The sequence below is a fragment of the Coregonus lavaretus genome, assembly GCF_964263955.1.
Source record: "Coregonus lavaretus genome assembly, contig: HAP1_SCAFFOLD_395, whole genome shotgun sequence".
Taxonomy (NCBI): domain Eukaryota; kingdom Metazoa; phylum Chordata; class Actinopteri; order Salmoniformes; family Salmonidae; genus Coregonus; species Coregonus lavaretus.
Genome location: NW_028166436.1, coordinates 245,458 through 267,455, shown reverse-complemented (window position 1 = coordinate 267,455; position 21,998 = coordinate 245,458). Strand labels below are relative to the sequence as shown.

Below are 21,998 nucleotides of genomic sequence, written 5' to 3'. Positions count from 1 at the left end.
TTTAACCTTTATTAAACCTTTATGATCTAAGGTCAGTTTAACATGAACTCTCTGATGGTTGAGAATAGGACTGGGAGAGAGGGAGCTGATTCTAGATCTGTGCTTACAGGCAACTACCACCCAAAGTAATCTGACATGTCCACAATGGCCTTTATATGGCATTTATTAAATAATCAATTTAACAATTAAAGAACGAGTAAAAATAAAACATGAATAGAAAAACATGGTAGAGACAATAATTCAGCATATGTACTCCCAAAATATTGCATTATATGTCCTAGAGTAACAGCATTTCTGTATGTGTTTGGTGCTTGTATGGCGTGACGGTGACAGAAGAGTTCTGTGTGTTTGGTGCTTGTATGGCGTGACAGTGACAGAAGAGTTCTTTGTGTGTTTGTATGCTATCTCTATGATATAAATACTGTGTTGACTTCCTGGTGAGATGTGATGGTTTCTCTCGCTCACCAATGCATTATCATCTATAGACATAGTGGATAGAACAGATACAATAACCAGGAGACTCAGAGATCCTCTCTACAGTATTAGCATACAGAGACAAATATATTTCAGTCATTTAGCAGGCACGCTTATCCAGAGCAACTTACAGGAGCATTATGGGTTAAGTGCCTTGCTCAAGGGCACATCAACAGATTTGTCACCTAGGCGGCTCGGGGATTCGAACCAGCAGCCTCGTGGTTACTGGCCCAATACTCTTAACCACTAGGCTACCTGCCGCCCTAGTGCAGTTGGTGAAGCTAGCAATGTTTGAGGTGGTATCTATTTACATGATGTACGTCCAGAAGATAGAACAGGTATGATAAACCATACTTATAACAGCAGACAGACTAGGAGTCACAACAGACCGGTGTGGTCTGGTAATAATACAGAGAGGGTCGCGTTTCAAATGGCACCCTATTCCCTATTTAGTGCACCACTTTTGACCAGGGTCCATAAGGCTCTGGTTGAAAGTAGTGCACTATATAGAGAATAGAGCACCATTTGGGACACAATCATAGAGTCATACAAGGACAGTAGGTGGAATTAGCCATGCTTGAGGTCGTATCTATCTGCCTTATGTACACATGAGAAACCGCTCTTTTGGCTTCGCTTCTGTCACCTTATCAACAAACGGTATTTATAGGTCACGTTGACAGTTATTGACAATGACATTATTTCATCTCACAGGATAAGAAGGAAGTCCTTTGACACGGTGTGGTTCAAAATGAGAAGTCACTCTTCCAGACAGTACACAGTTCCACCCTTTTAATCCTGACAAAAGTCCAAGTCAGTCTTCCCCCCAGCAGTCTTCTCAGGACTCTTCTTGCAACAACAAAAAATTCCCTCAATTCTCATTATGACAAAAGTTCCTTTCTAAGTTAGAAAGTCCTCATTCTCACTGTTGAAAGTGTCCAGGTTCCCAATGCTTAGTCAGTTCAACTGAACCAAAGTCCATTGACTGTGCTATTTGTTGTAGGGGTTCCATCTCCATCTGTGATGCAGTACTGTGATTGATCCACAGGGGGTGCTGTCCCGTCTCAGTCTTGGGGAGCCTGGTTGATCACCTTCTTCTTACGGACCGACACCAGGTCATAGAACGGGTCCTTGGTGATGCTGGCTCTGTAACGTGTGATAACAGGATGGTGGGTTGTTAATGGTGTTGTGAGAGCGTGTGTAGCCTACACAACTCCACCCTAAGCAACATAGAGGAACTACCGTACGTCAACGCCTACGTCACTGCTCTATCCGCTTCAATCAAATACTAAATAGTAGCTAGCAAGATGGAGAGCAAACTACCTTAACTAGAACCACTGCAAAGGTTTTGCCTGCAAACTTTGGTTTTGAATCGCGACATTCTGGCATGTACTGCAATGGCGCCGGAGGAGATGGTTGCCGTTTTACGGGCTCCTAACCAATTGTGCTATTGTGTGTTTTTTCACGTTATTTGTAACTTATTTTGTACATAATGTTTCCTCCACTGTCTCTTATGAACGAAAGAGCTTCTGGATATCAGGACAGCGATTACTCACCTTGTACTGGATGAAGATTTTTTATTTAACGAGTCGGACACAAAGGATTTACTTCAGACAGGAAAACGCTCATCCAGAGGCGGCGCTCCTAGTGGCCGGGGACTTTAATGCAGGGAAACTTAAATTCGTTTGACATAATTTCTACCAGCTTGTTAAATGTGCAACCAGAGGAAATTAAACTCTAGACCACCTTTACTCCACACACAGAGACGTGTACAAAGATCTCCCTCACCCTCCATTTGGCAAATCTGACCATAATTCTATCCTCCTGATTCCTGCTTACAAGCAAAAACTAAAGCAGGAAGCACCAGTGACTCGGTCAATAAAGAAGTGGTCAGATGACGCAGATGCTAAGCTACAGGACTGTTTTGCTAGCACAGACTGGAATATGTTCCGGGATTCTTCCGATGGCATTGAGGAGTACACCACATCAGTCACTGGCTCCATCAATAAGTGCATCGATGACGTTGTCCCCACAGTGACCGTACGTACATACCCCAACCAGAAGCCATGGATTACAGGCAACATCCGCACTGAGCTAAAGGGTAGAGCTGCCGCTTTCAAGGAACGGGACTCTAACCCGGACGCTTATAAGAAATCCCGCTATGCCCTCTGATGAACCATCAAACAGGCAAAGCGTCAATAGAGATTGAATCATACTACACCGGCTCCGACGCTCGTCAGATGTGGCAGGGCTTGCAAACTATTACAGACTACAAAGGGAAGCACAGCCGTGAGCTGCCCAGTGACACGAACCTACCAGATGAGCTAAATTACTTCTATGCTCGCTTTGAGGCAAGCAACACTGAAGCATGCATGAGAGCATCAGCTGTTCCGGACAACTGTGTGATCACGCTCTCCGTAGCCGATGTGAGTAAGACCTTTAAACAGGTCAACATTCACAAGGCCGCATGTCCAGATGGATTACCAGGACGTGTACTCAGAGCATGCGCTGACCAACTTGCAAGTGTCTTCACATTATCAACCTGTCCTTGACTGAGTCTGAAATACCAACATGTTTCAAGCAGACAACCATAGTCCCTGTGCCCAAGAACACTAAGGTAACCTGCCTAAATGACTACAGACCCGTAGCACTCACGTCTGTAGCCATGAAGTGCTTTGAAAGGCTGGTCATGGCTCACATCAACACCATTATCCCAGAAACCCTAGACCCACTCCAATTTGCATACCGCCCCAACAGATCCACATATGATGCAATCTCTATTGCACTCCACAGTGCCCTTTCCCACCTCGACAAAAATAACACCTACGTGAGAATGCTATTCATTGACTACAGCTCAGCGTTCAACACCATAGTGCCCTCAAAGCTCATCACTAAGCTAAGGACCGTGGGACTAAACACTTCCCTCTGCAACTGGATCCTGGACTTCCTGACAGGCCGCCCCCAGGTGGTAAGGGTAGGCAACAACACATCTGCCACGCTGATCCTCAACACTGGGGCCCCTCAGGGGTGCGTGCTCAGTCCCTTCCTGTACTCCCTGTTCACCCATGACTGCATGGCCAGGCACGACTCCAACACCATCATTAAGTTTGCCGATGACACAACAGTGGTAGGCCTGATCACCGACAACGATGAGACAGCCTATTGGGAGGTCAGAGACCTGGCCGTGTGGTGCCAGGATAACAACCTCTCCCTCAACTGATCAAGACAAAGGAGATGATTGTGGACTACAGGAAAAGGAGGACCGTGACCTCTGCACACCAAGACAGTTGTGCAGAGGGCACGACAAAGCCTATTCCCCCTCAGGAGACTGAAAATATTTGGCATGGGTCCTCAGATCCTCAAAAATATAATATAATAATAATAATCCATTTAGCAGACGCTTTTATCCAAAGCGACTTACAGTCATGCGTGCATACATTTTTGTGTATGGGTGGTCCCAGGGATCGAACCCACTACCTTGGCGTTACAAGCGCCGTGCTCTACCAGCTGAGCTACAGGGGACCACGTTATACAGCTGCACTATGAAGAGCATCCTGACTGGTTGCTTCACTGCTTGGTATGGCAACTGCTCGGCCTCCGACCGCAAGGCACTACAGAGGGTAGTGCGTACGGCCCAGTACATCACTGGGGCTAAGCTTCCTGCCATCCAGGACCTCTATACCAGGCGGTGTCAGAGGAAGGCCCTAAAAATTGTCAAAGATTCCAGCCACCCTAGTCATAGACTGCTCTCTGCTACTGCACGGCAAGCAGTACCGGAGCGCCAAGTCTATGTCCAAAAGGCTTAACAGCTTCTACCCCCAAGCCATAAGACTCCTGAACAGCTAATCAAATGGCTACCCGGACTATTTGCATTGTCCCCCCCACACCCCCTCTTTTACGCTGCTGCCACTCTCTGTTTATTATCTATGCATAGTCACTTTAACTCTACCTACATGTACATATTACCTAAATTATCTCGACTAACCTGTGCCCCCGCACATTGACTCTGTACCGGTACCCCCTGTATATAGCCTCGCTACTGTTATTCTACTGCTGCTCTTTAATTATTTGTTATTTATTTTTCTTTTTTCTTTTTTACTTAACACGTATTAAGAGAGTAGTGTGTGTGTGTATCTGTGAGTGTGTCTGTGGGAGGAGCTGTAGGAGGACAGGCTCATTGTAATGGCTGGAATGGTATAAATGGAACGGTATCAAACACATCAAAACACATGGGAACCACATGTTGGACTCCGTTACATATTTTCCATTCCAGTCAATACAATGGCTCGTCCTCCTACAGCTCCTCCCACCAGCCTCCACTGGTGTGTATTCTTCCATGTGTTCTAAGTACCGGATGCTCTCTATCCATGTGTCTCGTTCGTCAGCGGTAGCGGCACAGATCATGTATGACTGGTGTTTCCCCTCCACCACTCTGCCGTCTGTCTCTGTCTTGCAAGCCTTGATCTTCTGACCCCTGCTGTTGGGGTTATACAGCTCCAGACAGTACTGAGGAACACAAAGAGACAGACATGAGCAATCAATCAATCACAGAGAAGGATGATATTCTGTAAGAGTGAGTAGTATATTCTTACTGGGTTTTTCTCTCTCTCTCTCTCTCTCTCTCTCTCTCTCTCTCTCTCTCTCTCTCTCTCAATTCAATTCAATTTAAGGGCTTTATTGGCATGGGAAACATATGTTAACATTGCAAGTGAAGTAGATAATAAATAAAAGTGAAATAAACAATAAAAATTGACAGTAAACATTGCACTCACAAAAGTTCCAAATGAATAAAGACATTCCAAATGTCATATTATGTGCAAATAGTTAAAGTAGAAAAGGGAAAATAAATAAACATAAATATGGGTTGTATTTACAGTGGTGTTTGTTCTTCACTGGTTGCCCTTTTCTTGTGGCAACAGGTCACAAATATTGCTGCTGTGATTGCACACTGTGGTAAAATTGGGTTTGTTTTGTAATTCTTTGTGGGTCTGTGTATTCTGAGGGAAATATGTGTCTCTAATATGGTCATACATTTGGCAGGAGGTTAGGAAGTGCAGCTCAGTTTCCACCTCCTTTTGTGGGCAGTATGCACATAGCCTGTCTTCTCTTGAGAGCCAGGTCTGCCTACAGCGGCCTTTCTCAATAGCAAGGCTATGCTCACTGAGTCTGTACATAGTCAACGCTTTCCTTAAGTTTGGGTCAGTCACAGTGGTCAGGCATTCTGTCACTGTGTCCTCTCTGTTTAGGGCCTCTCTCTCTCTCACACACACACACACACACACACACAACACACACAACACACACTAAAGCAGGGGTTGGTAACAGGTGGCCCAAAACCGTCCAGCTAGTGTTTTTTTTGCTTCCCCAAACTTCTTTGGATCAAAAACAACAATAAAATCACCAGGAATTCAGCTAAATGAATTACATTTCTTTAATTTAGGAAATGGGTTCCCAAATATTCCCACAAATAAAAAAAGAGGCATATGTCTCTGTTATCAAGGTATTTTGGGGCTTAGTTGTGGTCAATGTGCAGTGTACAAATTATTATAATTATGTCCTGGCCTCCCAACCATCCGCTCCAAACAAAATCGTCCCATGGCTGAATCTAGTTGCCTACCCCTGACCTAAAGGATGAGTATAGTTTCTTACTGGTTTGCGTCCATACACCATCTCTCTCACACACAGGTTCTCTAGAGGGATGATGCCTCTGGGCTCCTTGTCCTGTACAGAGAGATGAGGTTAGAGGAAGGAGTTTAGAGAGGGAGGGATGGAGGGAGTTACAGTAGAGGGAAGGAGGGAAGGAGGGAAGGAGGGAGGAGAGGGTAGGAGATGGATGTTGAAAGTTGGGAGAGATGGAGAGCGACATATGAACTTAAAGGAGGTATGGAGAGGTATGGAGATGGAGAGAGGGATGGAGATAGAGAGAGGTATGGAGATTGAGAGAGGGATGGAGATGGAGAGAGGGATGGAGATAGAGAGAGGTATGGAGATAGAGAGAGGGATGGAGATTGAGAGAGGGATAGAGATGGAGAGAGGGATGGAGATAGAGAGAGGGATGGAGATAGAGAGAGGGATGGAGATGGAGAGCGTGATGGAGATAGAGAGAGGGATGGAGATAGAGAGAGGTATGGAGATTGAGAGAGGGATGGAGATAGAGAGAGGGTAGACAGGTAGGAGAGACTTACAGTGGTGAACTCAAAGTAGTAGAGACAGTTGTCAGTCAGAATGAACCATCTTCTCTTCCACGTCTTCACTCTGCCTCCTGGAGAACCAAACAGAGTCATTATAGATAGGCAACAGCCAACTGCAAATGAAGCAGGAAGTATTCAAGTACATGTTGCTTTGACATCCTTTTAACCCTTGTGTGGTGTTCGGGTCTGTGGGACCCATTTTCAATGTTTACTAAAAGAACCTGAGACTCATTGGCCTTGGCTCATTTTCTGTGAAGAACATGTAAAATAACACATTTTCATTGAGAGCACACTGTGCACCCCCCTACACATTTATATTACATATGTGCTGTTCAGGCCCACTGGACCCGAGGGTAATAAAACATTTACATTTACATTTACGTCATTTAGCAGACGCTCTTATCCAGAGCGACTTACAGGAGCAATTAGGGTAAAGTGCCGTGCTCAAGGGCACATCGACAGATTTTTCACCTAGTCGGCTTGGGGATTAGAACCAGCGACCTTTCGGTTACTGGCACAACGCTCTTAACCACTAAGCTACCTGCCGCCCCATAAAAGTGTGGAAAAGTGTGTGTGTAGGTGAAAACAAGTAAAAATGAAACAAAAAGGTTTGCTGAGTGCCTTCACCTCCCTAGACCTGCTGTTTCAACATAGCACCAACAACCTGTCTGTCTCCCTGCCTGTCTGCCTGTCTGCCTGTCTCCCTGCCTGTCTGCCTGCCTGTCTGCCTGTCTCCCTGCCTGTCTGCCTGTCTCCCTGCCTGTCTGCCTGTCTCCCTGCCTGTCTGCCTGTCTCCCTGCCTGTCTGCCTGTCTCCCTGCCTGTCTGCCTGTCTCCCTGCCTGTCTGCCTGTCTCCCTGCCTGTCTGCCTGTCTCCCTGCCTGTCTGTCTGTCTCCCTGCCTGTCTGCCTGTCTCCCTGCCTGTCTCCCTGCCTGTCTCCCTGCCTGTCTGTCTCCCTGCCTGTCTGCCTGTCTCCTGCTTTTCTCGAACTCTTTACCCTTTGTAGTGTGTGAAACCTCACAATGTATTGCGCGAACCTGCACAATGTTATTACAATACATTATTTCAATACATTAAAATTTGTCCTTCCAATTTGTTCAGTTCAAAACAATAAACATCAATAGTGATGAAAACCTTGTTTCATTTATATTTGTTCAAGATAAACATGATTGATTCCACCCATGTCTTGATTATAATTGATTTTTGTTTACAAAAATCAAATGTTATAAAAAAAAACGAATAGCGCTATTATTGATCAATGTCATCTAGCATTGGTAAATGGCAAATATTAACCATGTATGCTGTCTATATTGCTTGTAATTGATCTAAGTCAACATCTAAGTATTAAGTATTAAGGATTTTTACGTAAATTGTTATGGCTGTATTGTTTTAAAAACCTAATAATGTTGTGGGTCCATCAGACCCGCGAACATTGGGTGAATAACAAAATCATGAACACCACACAATTAGTTACCTAGTTTGAGGAGCCATCCCTCCCTGTCGGGGTTGAAGAATGTGTGAGTCAGGTCGTTCCCATCATCCACTGGGATTTTAAAGGGCTCGTTCCTGATGCTTTCATACAGTTTCTGAAGGGGGAGACAGCAGAGAAGCCAGCTGATGAGGTAAGGGTCATTTCCTGGTTTGATATGTGTTTTTTTTTATTTTATATACAACTACAGCTTTCCACTGCTATCAAGGTTGACTTCAAACCAAATAAACCAAACTACATAGCCAGATAGCGGCCAATCCCAATACTTCAGGGTCATGTGACCTATACGAACACTGCGATTGTCCGGTGTGTCTCACCATGAACATCTCATTGGTCAATTAACTACTACTTCCTGATCATGTGACCTATGTGGCCTCTCTGATTGGCTGTTGTGTCTCACCGTGAGCAGCTCATTGGGCAGGTCCCCTCCGTTGTTGATGCCTCTGTTCATAGAGATGAATCTCTCTAGAGGGGTCTTGTCCTTCACGTTGGGGTTGTGGAGGCTGGTGTTCAACATGATGATGGCAAACGACAGGATGTAGCAGGTGTCTGAGGGAACACAGAGAAATATAGCCATATACATTATACAGAGAGTTTTAATTGTGATTTCAGGGAAATTCATGTACACACACACACACACACACACACACACACACACCTGTAGACTGAAAGACTTCAGCGTTACAGTCACAGTAGCGTGTGGCGAAGGTTTCCATCATGCGGTCAATCTTCTGAGCCTCGCCGGGCAGACGGAAACTCCACAGGAACTGCCTGAGACATTCAGACAGACATTCAGACAGGGGGTTCAGACCAGTCAGACTCACAGAGCTCCTGTGTTCTGCCTTCAGATGAGTCTACAACTTCAGCCCAAGTCATATACAGTTATTTGACCAAATGTATTCTAGACCTAATGTTATTTTAACATACAGTACCAGTCAAAAGTTTGGACACACCTACTCATTCAAGGGTTTTTCTTTATTTTTACTATTTTCTACATTGTAGAATAATAGTGAAGACATCAAAACTATAAAATAACACATATGGAATCATGTAGTAACCAAAAAAGTGTTAAACAAATTTTATATTTGAGATTCTTCAAAGTAGCCACCCTTTGCCTTGATGACAGCTTTGCACACTCTTGGCATTCTCTCAACCAGCTTCATGAGGTAGTCACCTGGAATGCATTTAAATTAACAGGTGTGCCTTGTTAATTTGTGGAATTTCTTTATTTCTTAATGCGTTTGAGCCAATCAGTTGTGTTGTGACAAGATAGGGGTGGTATACAGAAGATAGCCCTATTTGGTAAAAGACCAAGTCCATATTATGGCAAGAACAGCTCAAATAAGCAAAGAGAAACGACAGTCCATCATTACTTTAAGACAACTTTAAAAGTTTATTCAAGTGCAGTCGTAAAAACCATCAAGCGCTATGATGAAACTGGCTCTCATGAGGACCACCACAGCAAAGGAAGACCCAGAGTTACCTCTGCTGCAGAGGATAAGTTCATTAGAGTTATCAGCCTCAGAAATTGCAGCCCAAATAAATGCTTCACAGAGTTCAAGTGACAGACACATCTCAACATCAACTGTTCAGAGGAGACTGCGTGAATCAGGCCTTCATGGTCGAATTGCTGGAAAGAAACCACTACTAAAGGACACCAAGAAGAAGAAGACACTTGCTTGGGCCAAGAAACACGAGCAATTTACATTAGACTGGTGGAAATCTGTCCTTTGGTCTGATGAGTCAGAATTTGAGATTTTTGATTCCAACCGCCGTGTCTTTGTGAGACGCAGAGTAGGTGAACGGATGATGTCACGCCCTGGCTCTGGGGACTCTTATATGTTGAGCCAGGGTGTTAGTTTCTATGTTTAGTGTTCTATGTTCATGTTCTAGTTCATGTGTTCCTATGTTGGCCGGGGTGGTTCCCAATAAGAGGCAGCTGTGGCTTGTTGTCTCTGATTGGGAACCATACTTAGGCAGCCTGTTTTGCACTTGTCATTTGTGGGATCTTGTTCCGGAGAGGTTTGTGTTTGTTAACCTTAGGACTTCACGTTATCGTTTTGTTGTTTTGTTATGGTTATGTAAAGTACTCATTAAAAGATGTACGCATATCACGCTGCGCCTTGGTCCACTTCTTATAACGATCGTGACAGAAGATCCCACCAAATAAGGACCAAGCAGCGTGTCCAGGAGCAAACGCCGGAGGTAACGCTAGTGGATGTCCTCCTCGGTTGGGGGAAGATCACAGAGGAGGAGGCCGTCCGTTACCGGAGGGCGATGAATGGGGAGACCCAGGCAGGAGAGGAGAAGCGGCGCCAACCGGGCCGTCGTCAGACAGGCGAGAGGCAACCCCAATAATTTTTTTGGGGGGGGCACACGGGGCAGCAGGAGGCAGCTACAGGGCGAATCTGCAGAATAGGAGAGGAGGCCACCAGGTTACGGGGGCTATTGGTCATGAGGGAGCAGGAGTTAGTTGGTCAGAGGGAGGAGCTACTGGAGGCGATAAGGGAGAAGGAGAGTGTAGAGGCACGGTGAGAGGAACTGGTTAGGCAGCAGAGGGAGCGGAGGTTTATGAGGAAACCCAGTCCCGTTCCTCGCACCAAGCAAGTGGTGTGTGTCACCAGTCCGGTCCGGCCCGTTCCTGATCCCCGCACTAAGTTAGTGGTGCGTGTTCCCAGTACGGCCCGACCCGTTCCTGCTTCCCGCACTAAGCCAGTGGTGCGTGTTCCCAGTACGGCCCGACCCGTTCCTGCTCCCCGCACTAAGCCAGTGGTGCTCGTCGCCAGCCCGGTCCGGCCTGTTCCTGCTCCCCGCACCAAGCCAGTGGTGCGCGTCGCCAGCCCGGTCTGGCCTGTTCCTGCTCCCCGCACCAAGCCAGTGGTGCGCGTCGTCAGTCCGGCACGGTCCGTGCCTGTTCCACTGGTGCCTGGTCCGGCATCGGTCAGCTGCTCCACACCGGAGCCAAAGCAATCCGCTCCACCGATGTCCAGTCCAGCTCCAGCCAGCGGGGCCAGACCAGACCAGGGTTGCTACGGGGGGGTAGCTAGAGAGTGGTGGTCATGCCCGGAGCCGGATCCGCCTCCGAGGCGGAATGCCCACCCGGCCCCTCCCCTGTTGGGTTTAGTTGGCGCGGTCGTAGTCCGCGCCTTTGGGGGGGGGTACTGTCACGCCCTGGCTCTGGGGACTCTTATATGTTGAGCCAGGGTGTTAGTTTCTATGTTTAGTGTTCTATGTTCATGTTCTAGTTCATGTGTTTCTATGTTGTCTCTGATTGGGAACCATAGTTAGGCAGCCTGTTTTGCACTTGTCATTTGTGGGATCTTGTTCCGGAGAGGTTTGTGTTTGTTAACCTTAGGACTTCACGTTATCGTTTTGTTGTTTTGTTATGGTTATGTAAAGTACTCATTAAAAGATGTACGCATATCACGCTGCGCCTTGGTCCACTTCTTACGACGATCGTGACAGATGATCTCAATGCTCTATTTTCCGGCTACCCGGATAAAGCACTAAATAAACTTCAGTTAGTGCTAAATACGGCTGCTAGAATCCTGACTAGAACCAAGAAATTTGATCATATTACTCCAGTGCTAGCTTCCCTACACTGGCTTCCTGTTAAGGCAAGGGCTGATTTCAAGGTTTTACTGTTAACCTATAAAGCGTTACATGGGCTTGCTCCTACCTATCTTTCCGAGTTGGTCCTGCCGTACATACCAATACGTACGCTACGGTCACAAGACGCAGGCCTCCTAATTGTCCCTAGAATTTCTAAGCAAACAGCGGGAGGCAGGGCTTTCTCCTATAGATCTCCATTTTTATGGAACAGTCTGCCTACCCATGTGAGAGACGCAGACTCGGTCTCAACCTTTAAGTCTTTACTGAAGACTTATCTCTTCAGTAGGTCATATGATTGAGTGTAGTCTGGCCCAGGAGTGTGAAGGTGAACGGAAAGGCTGGAGCAACGAACAGCCCTTGCTGTCTCTGCCAGGCCGGTTCCCCTCTCCACTGGGGTTCTCTGCCTCTAACCCTGTTGCAGGGGCTGAGTCACTGGCCTGCTGGTGCTCTTTCATGCCGTCCCTGGGAGGGGTACGTCAATTGAGTGGGTTGAGTTACTGACGTGATCTTCCTGTCTGGGTTGGCGACCCCCCCCCCCCTTGGTTTGTGCTGTGGTGGAGACCTCTGTGGGCTATACTCGGCCTTGTCTCAGGATTGTAAGTTGGTGGTTGGGGATATCCCTCTAGTGGTGCGGGGGCTGTGCTTTGGCGGAGTGGGTGGGGTTATATCCTTCCTGTTTGGCCCTGTCCGGGGGTTTCTTCGGATGGGGCCACAGTGTCTCCGGACCGCTCCTGTCTCAGCCTCCAGTATTTATGCTGCAGTAGTTTATGTGTCGGGGGGCTGGGGTTAGTTGGTTATACCTGGAGTACTTCTCCTGTCTTATCCAGTGTCCTGTGTGAATTTAAGTATGCTCTCTCTAATTCTCTCGTTCTCTCTTTCTCTCTGAGAACCTGAGCCCTAGGACCATACGTCAGGACTACCGGGCATGATGACACCCTGCTGCCCCCAGTCCGCCTGGCCTTGCTGCTATTCCAGTTTCAACTGTTCTGCCTGCGGCTACGAAACCCCTACCTGTCCCAGACCTGCTGTTTTCAACTCTAAATGATCGGCTATGAAAAGCCAACTGAGAGACCTGAGCCCTAGGACCATACGTCGGGACTACCGGCCGTGGTGACTCCTTGCTATCCCCAGTCCGCCTGGCCTTGCTGCTATTCCAGTTTAAACTGTTCTGCCTGCGGTTATGGAACCCCTACCTGTCCCAGACCTGCTGTTTTAAACTCTAATGATCGGCTATGAAAAGCCAACTGAGATTTATTCCTGATTATTATTTGACCATGCTTGTCACTTATGAACATTTTTGAACATCTTGGCATGGTTCTGTTATAATCTCCACCCGGCACAGCCAGAAGAGGACTGGCCACCCCTCATAGCCTGGTTCCTCTCTAGGTTTCTTCCTAGGTTTTGCCTTTCTAGGGAGTTTTTCCTAGCCACCGTGCTTCTACACCTGCATTACTAGCTGTTTGGGGTTTTAGGCTGGGTTTCTGTACAGCACTTCGAGATATTAGCTGATGTAAGAAGGGCTATATAAAATAAAATTGATTGATTGATTGATTGCATGTGTGGTTCCCACCGTGAAGCATGGAGGAGGAGGTGTGATGGTGTCGGCGTGCTTTGCTGGTGACACTGTCTGTGATTTATTTAGAACTCAAGGCACACTTAACCAGCATTGCTACCACAGCATTCTGCAGAGATACGCCATCCCATCTGGTTTGCGTTTAATGGGGCTATCATTTGTTTTTCAACAGGACAATGACCCAAAACACACCTCCAGGCTGTGTAAGGGCTATTTGACCAAGGAGAATGATGGAGTGCTGCATCAGATGACCTGGCCTCCACAATCACCCAACTTCAACCCAATTGAGATGGTTTGGAATGAGTTGGACCGCAGAGTGAAGGAAAAGCAGCCAACAAGTGCTCAGCATATTTGCGAACTCCTTCAAGACTGTTGGAAAAACATTCCTCATGAAGCTGGTTGACAGAATGCGTTAAACAAAGGGTGGCTACTTTGTAGAATTTTATATTTTGATTTGTTTAACACTTTTTTGGTTACTACATGATTCCATAAGCGTTATTTCATAGTTTTGATGTCTTCACTATTCTTCTACAATGTAGAAAATAGTAAAAATAAAGAAAAACCCTTGAATGAGTAGGTGTGTCCAAACTTTTGACTGGTACTGTAGCTGAGAATTGAAAGGTTAGTTGATGAATAGTCCGTAAACCTACCTCAATGCCTGTACCAGGTTGAGGTCTGAGAACTCATGGAGATCCACAAAGGCTTTCAGTGTCTGGAGGTGTATTTCTTCTCTGCAAAGACACAAGCACACTGAGTAGACGGAGAGACACTAACTACAAGAGCTTTCATAATATTATTATTGAAATGACTTCATTATCTCCCAACTCCTTGAAAATCTTTCTCCCTCTGTCCTCTCCCCTCAGCCACCACCGCTTCATCACCACCACCATCACCATCATCATCAACATCATTACCACAACCACCCTCATCATCATCACCACCATCATCATCATCATCCAATCATGTCTCTACCTCTCTCCCAGGTAGTCTCCTATAGCAGTCTTATTGAGCCCCTCCTCCTTGTAAAGGAACTCTGCTATTGGCTGAGGATTCCTCTCCAGAAGCTTGTTCTCTACCAGGTAGTTTATACCCTAGAATGATGTAAAACAGACATAAATTAACCAATTAACCAATCAATCAACCAGTCAATTAGACAATCAGTCAGATACTAGAAAACACTTGAAATAGAACACTAGTATATAGCTTTTGCAGTGATAACAGACGCATATAGAGACTCAGGATTCATTCAGAGTGAGTAACACACACACACCAGCCTTCCGATCTGTGGTTGGTTGTTAAATGCTGTTGTTTGTCTTGTTTCAGAATGATTTCATAGATTCCATCTGTTTGACTAGACTTCCTAAAAGCGTGAGCCGGAATTAGAGCACCGTTTTTTAAATCACTATTCCTTAAAACTCAATATCTCTTCCTCTTTCTCATCAGCACTGTAACTGAGGGGAAAAGTTACATTCTGTGTCAATAGTCAGCTGTTGTAAATAGCTTTAGTCACTAAAACTGTGGTCACCAACCCTAGTCTTGGTGATCTACTGGTTGTAAATAGCTTTAGTCACTAGAGCTGTGGTCACCAACCCTAGTCTTGGTGATCTACTGGTTGTAAATAGCTTTAGTCACTAGAGCAGTGGTCACCAACCCTAGTCTTGGTGATCTACTGGTTGTAAATAGTTTTAGTCACTAAAACTGTGGTCACCAACCCTAGTCTTGGTGATCTACTGGTTGTAAATAGCTTTAGTCACTAGAGCTGTGGTCACCAACCCTAGTCTTGGTGATCTACTGGTTGTAAATAGCTTTAGTCACTAGAGCTGTGGTCACCAACCCTAGTCTTGGTGATCTACTGGTTGTAAATAGCTTTAGTCACTAGAGCAGTGGTCACCAACCCTAGTCTTGGAGATCTACTGGTTGTAAATAGCTTTAGTCACTAGAGCAGTGGTCACCAACCCTAGTCTTGGAGATCTACTGGTTGTGCAGGGTTTTGTACCAGCCCAGCAGTTACACACATAATTCAACTTCAGTCATCACCTAACAATCCACCAATATCTTTCCCTGTATCAGTACTCTGTATCTAGTCCTGTAGAATAGAAGTTAACGGGTAGCAACAGATGCATGTTGTGAGTTGGTAGAGCTATGATGCTGGGGTTGAATTTAACCACAGTGGTTTGTCTTGATGAGACACCCACAAGGCATTGCTGCTGGCCGTATAGTGTACATGTTATGAGAGATGCATCTTCCTGTCAGAAAGGAAGCTCATAGTGGAGCCTCTGTTTGTCTTGAGAAGGTAGCTCAAACATAGACGCTAGCAAGCAGGCATACACACACACACACACACACACAAACACACATAAACACACGCGCACACACACACAAACACACACACAAACACATATAAACACACAAACACACACATTCACACACACAAACACACACACAAACACACATATACAAACACACACAAACACACATAAACAAACAAACACACACACACACACAAACACACATGAACACACGCACACATACGCGCACACACAAACACACACAAACACACACACACAAACACGCATAAACACATGCGCACGCACACACACACACACACACACAAACACACACACACCCTGCTTTCCTGTGTCCAAACATTCAAAGGGGATATGAGTGGACTATACCACTCTCTCAGACGACACTTTGTAAGAATAGAGGAGAAATGCATAATTTGTTCCAGCCACAACCTACCTATACAGAGCTGTGGGTCGTATGTCAAGTATGATGTCATCATGGCTTCAGTGTGTGTGTGTACGTGTGTACTTACTTGTAGATGGTCTCCCCTGCCCCCCCCCCCAACATTTCCTCCCCCCACTCAGAGGGGACAGGATGCGGTTTGCTCTCGCTACTCTCCTCCTCTCTCTCCTCCTCTCTCTCTCTCACTCTCTCTCTCTCTCTCTCTCTCTCTCTCATCATGATACACCATTTGTTCGCTCACCTTTTTAGGATCCATGTTGAATTTCTTCTTCCCGCTCGAGAACTGCTTTCCCTTCTCAAGGACTTTGCTGCGTAGAGAGAAAACAACAGCAGATTGCCTTCTTAACAAATGACCTTGTAAACAAATAAGATGTAATGAAGTAGGTAGGTGTAATTCATTGTTTTTTTAACTACAGGACAGGAAATAATAAGACATGTTTCACTAGTGAATAACTGATTCATCAGCAAGGAATAATGCATTCATCAAATATGAAAAAATAGTTAATAAAGGATAACAACTAAATATGTAAAGGGTGGAAAAGAGATGAACAGGGAATGATTAGGGGGTGAATAGGTCATGCATAAGCCTAATGGTTAATAAAAGAGGAACAGTGATAATGGTTTAGGAAGGATCAAAGATTAAAGGCCAGTCCACTCACTTCTCCTCTGTAGACTCAAAGTCGTGAACCTCTGCCATGACTTTCTCAATCTCCATCTTTAGCTTCTGGAAAAGGATGTTCAGACAAGGGTGATTCATAGACCTAGTGAGTGTGTGTGTGTGTGTGCGTGTGTGTGTGTGTATGTGTGTGTGTGTATGTGTGTGTGTGTGTATGTGTGTGTATATGTGTGTGTGTGTATGTGTGTGGGTGTGTGTGGGTGCGCCCGTGTATGTGTGTGTGTGTGTGTGTGTGTGTGTGTGTGTGTGTGTGTGTGTGTGTGTGTGTGTGTGTGTGTGTGTGTGTGTGTGTGTGTGTGTGTGTGTGTGTGTGTGTGTGTGTGTGTGTGTGTGTGTGTGTGTGTGTGTGTGTGTTTACCTGGATGTCATCTAGCAGGTCTTTCTTAAGCATCTTCATGCTCTCAATCTCCAACCTCTCATCTGCTGTGAAATCTGAAGATACTGTGGTGGAGACACAACAACAGGAGGGTTATTATCTGAAGATACTGTGGTGGAGACACAACAACAGAAGGGTTATTATCTGAAGATACTGTGGTGGAGACACAACAACAGGAGGGTTATTATCCGAAGACACTGTGGTGGAGACACAACAACAGGAGGGTTATTATCTGAAGATACTGTGGTGGAGACACAACAACAGAAGGGTTATTATCTGAAGATACTGTGGTGGAGACACAACAACAGGAGGGTTATTATCCGAAGACACTGTGGTGGAGACACAACAACAGGTGGGTTATTATCTGAAGACACTGTGGTGGAGACACAACAACAGGAGGGTTATTATCTGAAGACACTGTGGTGGAGACACAACAACAGGAGGGTTATTATCTGAAGACACTGTGGTGGAGACACAACAACAGGAGGGTTATTATCTGAAGACACTGTGGTGGAGACACAACAACAGGAGGGTTATTATCCGAAGACACTGTGGTGGAGACACAACAACAGGAGGGTTATTATCTGAAGACACTGTGGTGGAGACACAACAACAGGAGGGTTATTATCTGAAGACACTGTGGTGGAGACACAACAACAGGGGGGTTATTATCTGAAGACACTGTGGTGGAGACACAACAACAGGAGGGTTATTATCCGAAGACACTGTGGTGGAGACACAACAACAGGAGGGTTATTATCTGAAGACACTGTGGTGGAGACACAACAACAGGAGGGTTATTATCTGAAGACACTGTGGTGGAGACACAACAACAGGAGGGTTATTATCCGAAGACACTGTGGTGGAGACACAACAACAGGAGGGTTATTATATGAAGACACTGTGGTGGAGACACAACAACAGGGGGGTTATTATCTGAAGATACTGTGGTGGAGACACATCAACAGGAGGGTTATTATCTGAAGACACTGTGGTGTAGACACAACAACAGGTGGGTTATTATCTGAAGACACTGTGGTGGAGACACAATAACAGGAGGGTTATTATCTGAAGACACTGTGGTGGAGACACAACAGGAGGGTTATTATCTGAAGACACTGTGGTGGAGACACAACAGGAGGTGGGTTATTATCTGAAGACACTGTGGTGGAGACACAACAACAGGAGGGTTATTATCTGAAGACACTGTGGTGGAGACACAACAACAGGTGGGTTATTATCTGAAGACACTGTGGTGGAGACACAATAACAGGAGGGTTATTATCTGAAGACACTGTGGTGGAGACACAACAACAGGTGGGATATTATCTGAAGACACTGTGGTGGAGACACAACAACAGGTGGGTTATTATCTGAAGACACTGTGGTGGAGGCACAACAACAGGTGGGTTATTATCTGAAGATACTGTGGTGGAGACACAACAACATAAGGGTTATTATCTGAAGATACTGTGGTGGAGACACAATAACAGGAGGGTTATTATCTGAAGACACTGTGGTGGAGACACAACAACAGGTGGGTTATTATCTGAAGACACTATGGTGGAGACACAATAACAGGTGGGTTATTATCTGAAGACACTGTGGTGGAGACACAACAACAGGTGGGTTATTATCTGAAGATACTGTGGTGGCGACACAACAACAGAAGGGTTATTATCTGAAGATACTGTGGTGGAGACACAACAACAGGTGGGTTATTATCTGAAGACACTGTGGTGGAGACACAACAACAGGAGGGTTATTATCTGAAGACACTGTGGTGGAGACACAACAACTGGAGGGTTATTATCTGAAGATACTGTGGTGGAGAGACAACAGGAGGGTTATTATCTGAAGACATTGTGGTGGAGACACAACAGGGGGGTTATTATCTGAAGACACTGTGGTGGAGACACAACAACAGGAGGGTTATTATCTGAAGACACTGTGGTGGAGACACAACAACAGGAGGGTTATTATCTGAAGATACTGTGGTGGAGACACAACAACAGGAGGGTTATTATCTGAAGACACTGTGGTGGAAACACAACAACAGGAGGGTTATTATCTGAAGACACTGTGGTGGAAACACAACAACAGGAGGGTTATTATCTGAAGACACTGTGGTGGAAACACAACAACAGGAGGGTTATTATCTGAAGACACTGTGGTGGAGACACAACAACATGAGGGTTATTATCTGAAGATACTGTGGTGGAGACACAACAACAGGAGGGTTATTATCTGAAGATACTGTGGTGGAGACACAACAACAGGAGGGTTATTATCTGAAGACACTGTGGTGGAGACACAACAACAGGAGGGTTATTATAGAACTGACTGAAAGAGGGAGAGGAAAAATGAGGAGAGAGGAGAAGAGAACGGATGGAGGAAGAGGAGGGGGAAGAAAGGCAAGATGATGAAGAGAAGGGAAACGAGGAGGAGGAAGAGGAGGAGAAGAAGAAGAAGAGGAGTAAGAGGAGAAAAAGGAAGAAGCTGCTGTTCAAAAGCACCAGAAGTCCCAACATCTCATCACATGGCCTACAGTTAAACACAATCCCCCTATTATGTACATCTGCAAGATAATCTTAACATTACAGGCAAACCACTGAACTGACCACAGGAGAGATTTAGCATCAGATTCACATGAAGAAGGCCAGAATATGACTAGTATCGTTCATAGGAACGATACCAGTCATCACCACACAGGTGTCACGATATTTTTGGTATCCCGTCACATTGTGTTTCCACTCTCTCTTTCACAACCCTTCATCCCACCACTGTCTGTCTATACTCCTACCTGATAAGCTCTCGGCTCGAAACTTTGTATGTGGTATGCTAATGCAGGAGTTATTGTGTTACTGCAATAGTGAATGCGATATTACCCAGTTTAGTTATAGTAGGCTAGATATTTATACACAAGATGTTCAAGGGATATGTTGTGGTGTTTTCTATATGTTGGTGAAGCTGTGAAAAGTAATGCAACGGTAACTCTGAAACTGAAAAGAGCTTTTGTAAGTCTAACCAAACTCACATTGTTTATCTTAATCCAAACATGTCAACCATGAGCCATAGTATTTTTGTACGGGAGGGGGATGTAACAGTGTGTGTGTGTGTGTGTGTGTGTGTGTGTGTGTGTGTGTGTGTGTGTGTGTGTGTGTGTGTGTGTGTGTGTGTGTGTGTGTGTGTGTGCAGTCATCCATGCAAACCAGAGAAGGGTGTTGGCCCTAATTTAAGAGGTTAAAGAAAAATATCAACAAGCAGCACTATACTGCTGTTAAACAGCTAACAACTAGTTCTCTGTTCTACACACCCTTCCTACAGCCTGTAATAAGATCCTAAACTCACACACTGACATGACAGTAATACTATTTAGCTACAAAATAATCTGTGTAACTCCATTAAACAAAGTTTTGGGATGACATATTTATGAATGTAGCTCAGGGATGTAGCTCAGTTGATAGAGCATGGCGTTTGCAACGCCAGGGTTGTGGGTTCGATTCCCACGGGGGGCCAGTATAAAAAAATATGTATTCACTAACTGTAAGTCGCTCTGGATAAGAGCGTCTGCTAAATGACTAAAATGTAAATGTAAATGTAAATGTAATAATTTACAATGCATTTTAACAAGAAATGCAATTTAGCTACATATTAACCTTTTTGTAACTCAAGGAAATGAAGTTTGGAGATGCCAAAGTTATGTAATGATTTAAAATGTCGCCTATCCTAACACACAATAAAACAAGCCTGGTCCCAAATATGTCTGTGCTTTTGCCAACTCATGGCTATAGCATGGCAATGAGTGACAAGGAGTTGGTATGATAGCACATACAGACTGTCGCTCAGGCTACAATAAATTCTCCATCCTTTTAGGTGTTTTATTGTCATGACAACTGAGCATGAAGTAATCGTTCATTTAGAAAGGTGTCATCATTCTTTGATGTGTTGATATCATTTTCCCCTTTCATGATTATTCTTCACAGTGTTTCGAAACAGGAACGATGTCAGTGACAAGTAAGGAAAGGAAATAGTTCCTCTTGCAAGATTTCTGATCCCAGTAAAATAGCAAGACCACAAAAACGTACACTAACGTGTACAACATCTGTTACAATAATGTCATAACCAGGTAGGCTAATTCAAGATGATAATGTCTACCACCATGATTACTTTTGCTAGCAATGTTTCTATTCACAGGTGAAAATAAAATGTTAGACCCTGAATTGTAATGCAATAACGACTTAAAAAGTGAATTTACCCATTTGGCAATCGGTCATTGGCACACAGGAGAATCGCTCAAAATCGATAGGCTACACACCGTACAAACGACAGGTATTTAAACATGATAAAGTAACAAACCGGTGTCATCCATGCAAACTCCACAGCTCGATATTGTAAAGTGACACTCAGTCAAGATTAACTTGTTGCAACACCCCCCCCCCTCCCTCCCTCCCTCTCCCATCACATTATAGGCACGAGGCTACTTGTTAAGATCAACGTCATTAGACCAGAAGTGGACGTTTCCGCAAATGATGTAGCAACTGCCTCAAAGTAGATGTATGTTACAGTTTACAATAAAGAAGTGTTTACTTCTAAACGAAACATAATTTTTCTAATCAAACAATATGACAAGTAGGCTATTTTATTTTGTGTCATGCATAAATAGACTTTCACAAAGCGGCTATTGACACGTTGAACTTTAATAACTATTTTGTTAGAGTGAACTAAATACAGGCTGAGGGAAAAATATCGGTCCCTCCTGGATAAATTGCACTAAGCCGCCCTCTACTGTTTTAAATTAACATTACAGTTCAGTCAACAAGGCCCAAAAGTTATTTATAGGTGAGCAACTTATTTTCATT

At 44.9% G+C, this 21,998-nt stretch overlaps 1 protein-coding gene across 1 annotated transcript; it reads right to left on the bottom strand.

Annotated features, from left to right (window-relative positions):
* Nucleotides 1-137: 137 nt before the first annotated feature.
* cyth4b (cytohesin 4b) lies at nt 138-21,548 on the bottom strand. The gene is made up of 13 exons (XM_084189939.1): nt 21,395-21,548; nt 17,119-17,201; nt 16,744-16,808; nt 16,326-16,392; nt 14,309-14,427; nt 13,987-14,067; nt 8,810-8,922; nt 8,552-8,700; nt 8,137-8,248; nt 6,657-6,733; nt 6,121-6,192; nt 4,823-4,977; nt 138-1,617 (listed from the first exon to the last, which is right to left on the bottom strand). The coding sequence occupies exons 1-13, from the start codon at nt 21,411-21,413 to the stop codon at nt 1,536-1,538; spliced, it is 1,194 nt and encodes a 397-aa protein (XP_084046065.1). The 5' UTR covers nt 21,414-21,548; the 3' UTR covers nt 138-1,535.
* Nucleotides 21,549-21,998: the final 450 nt, after the last annotated feature.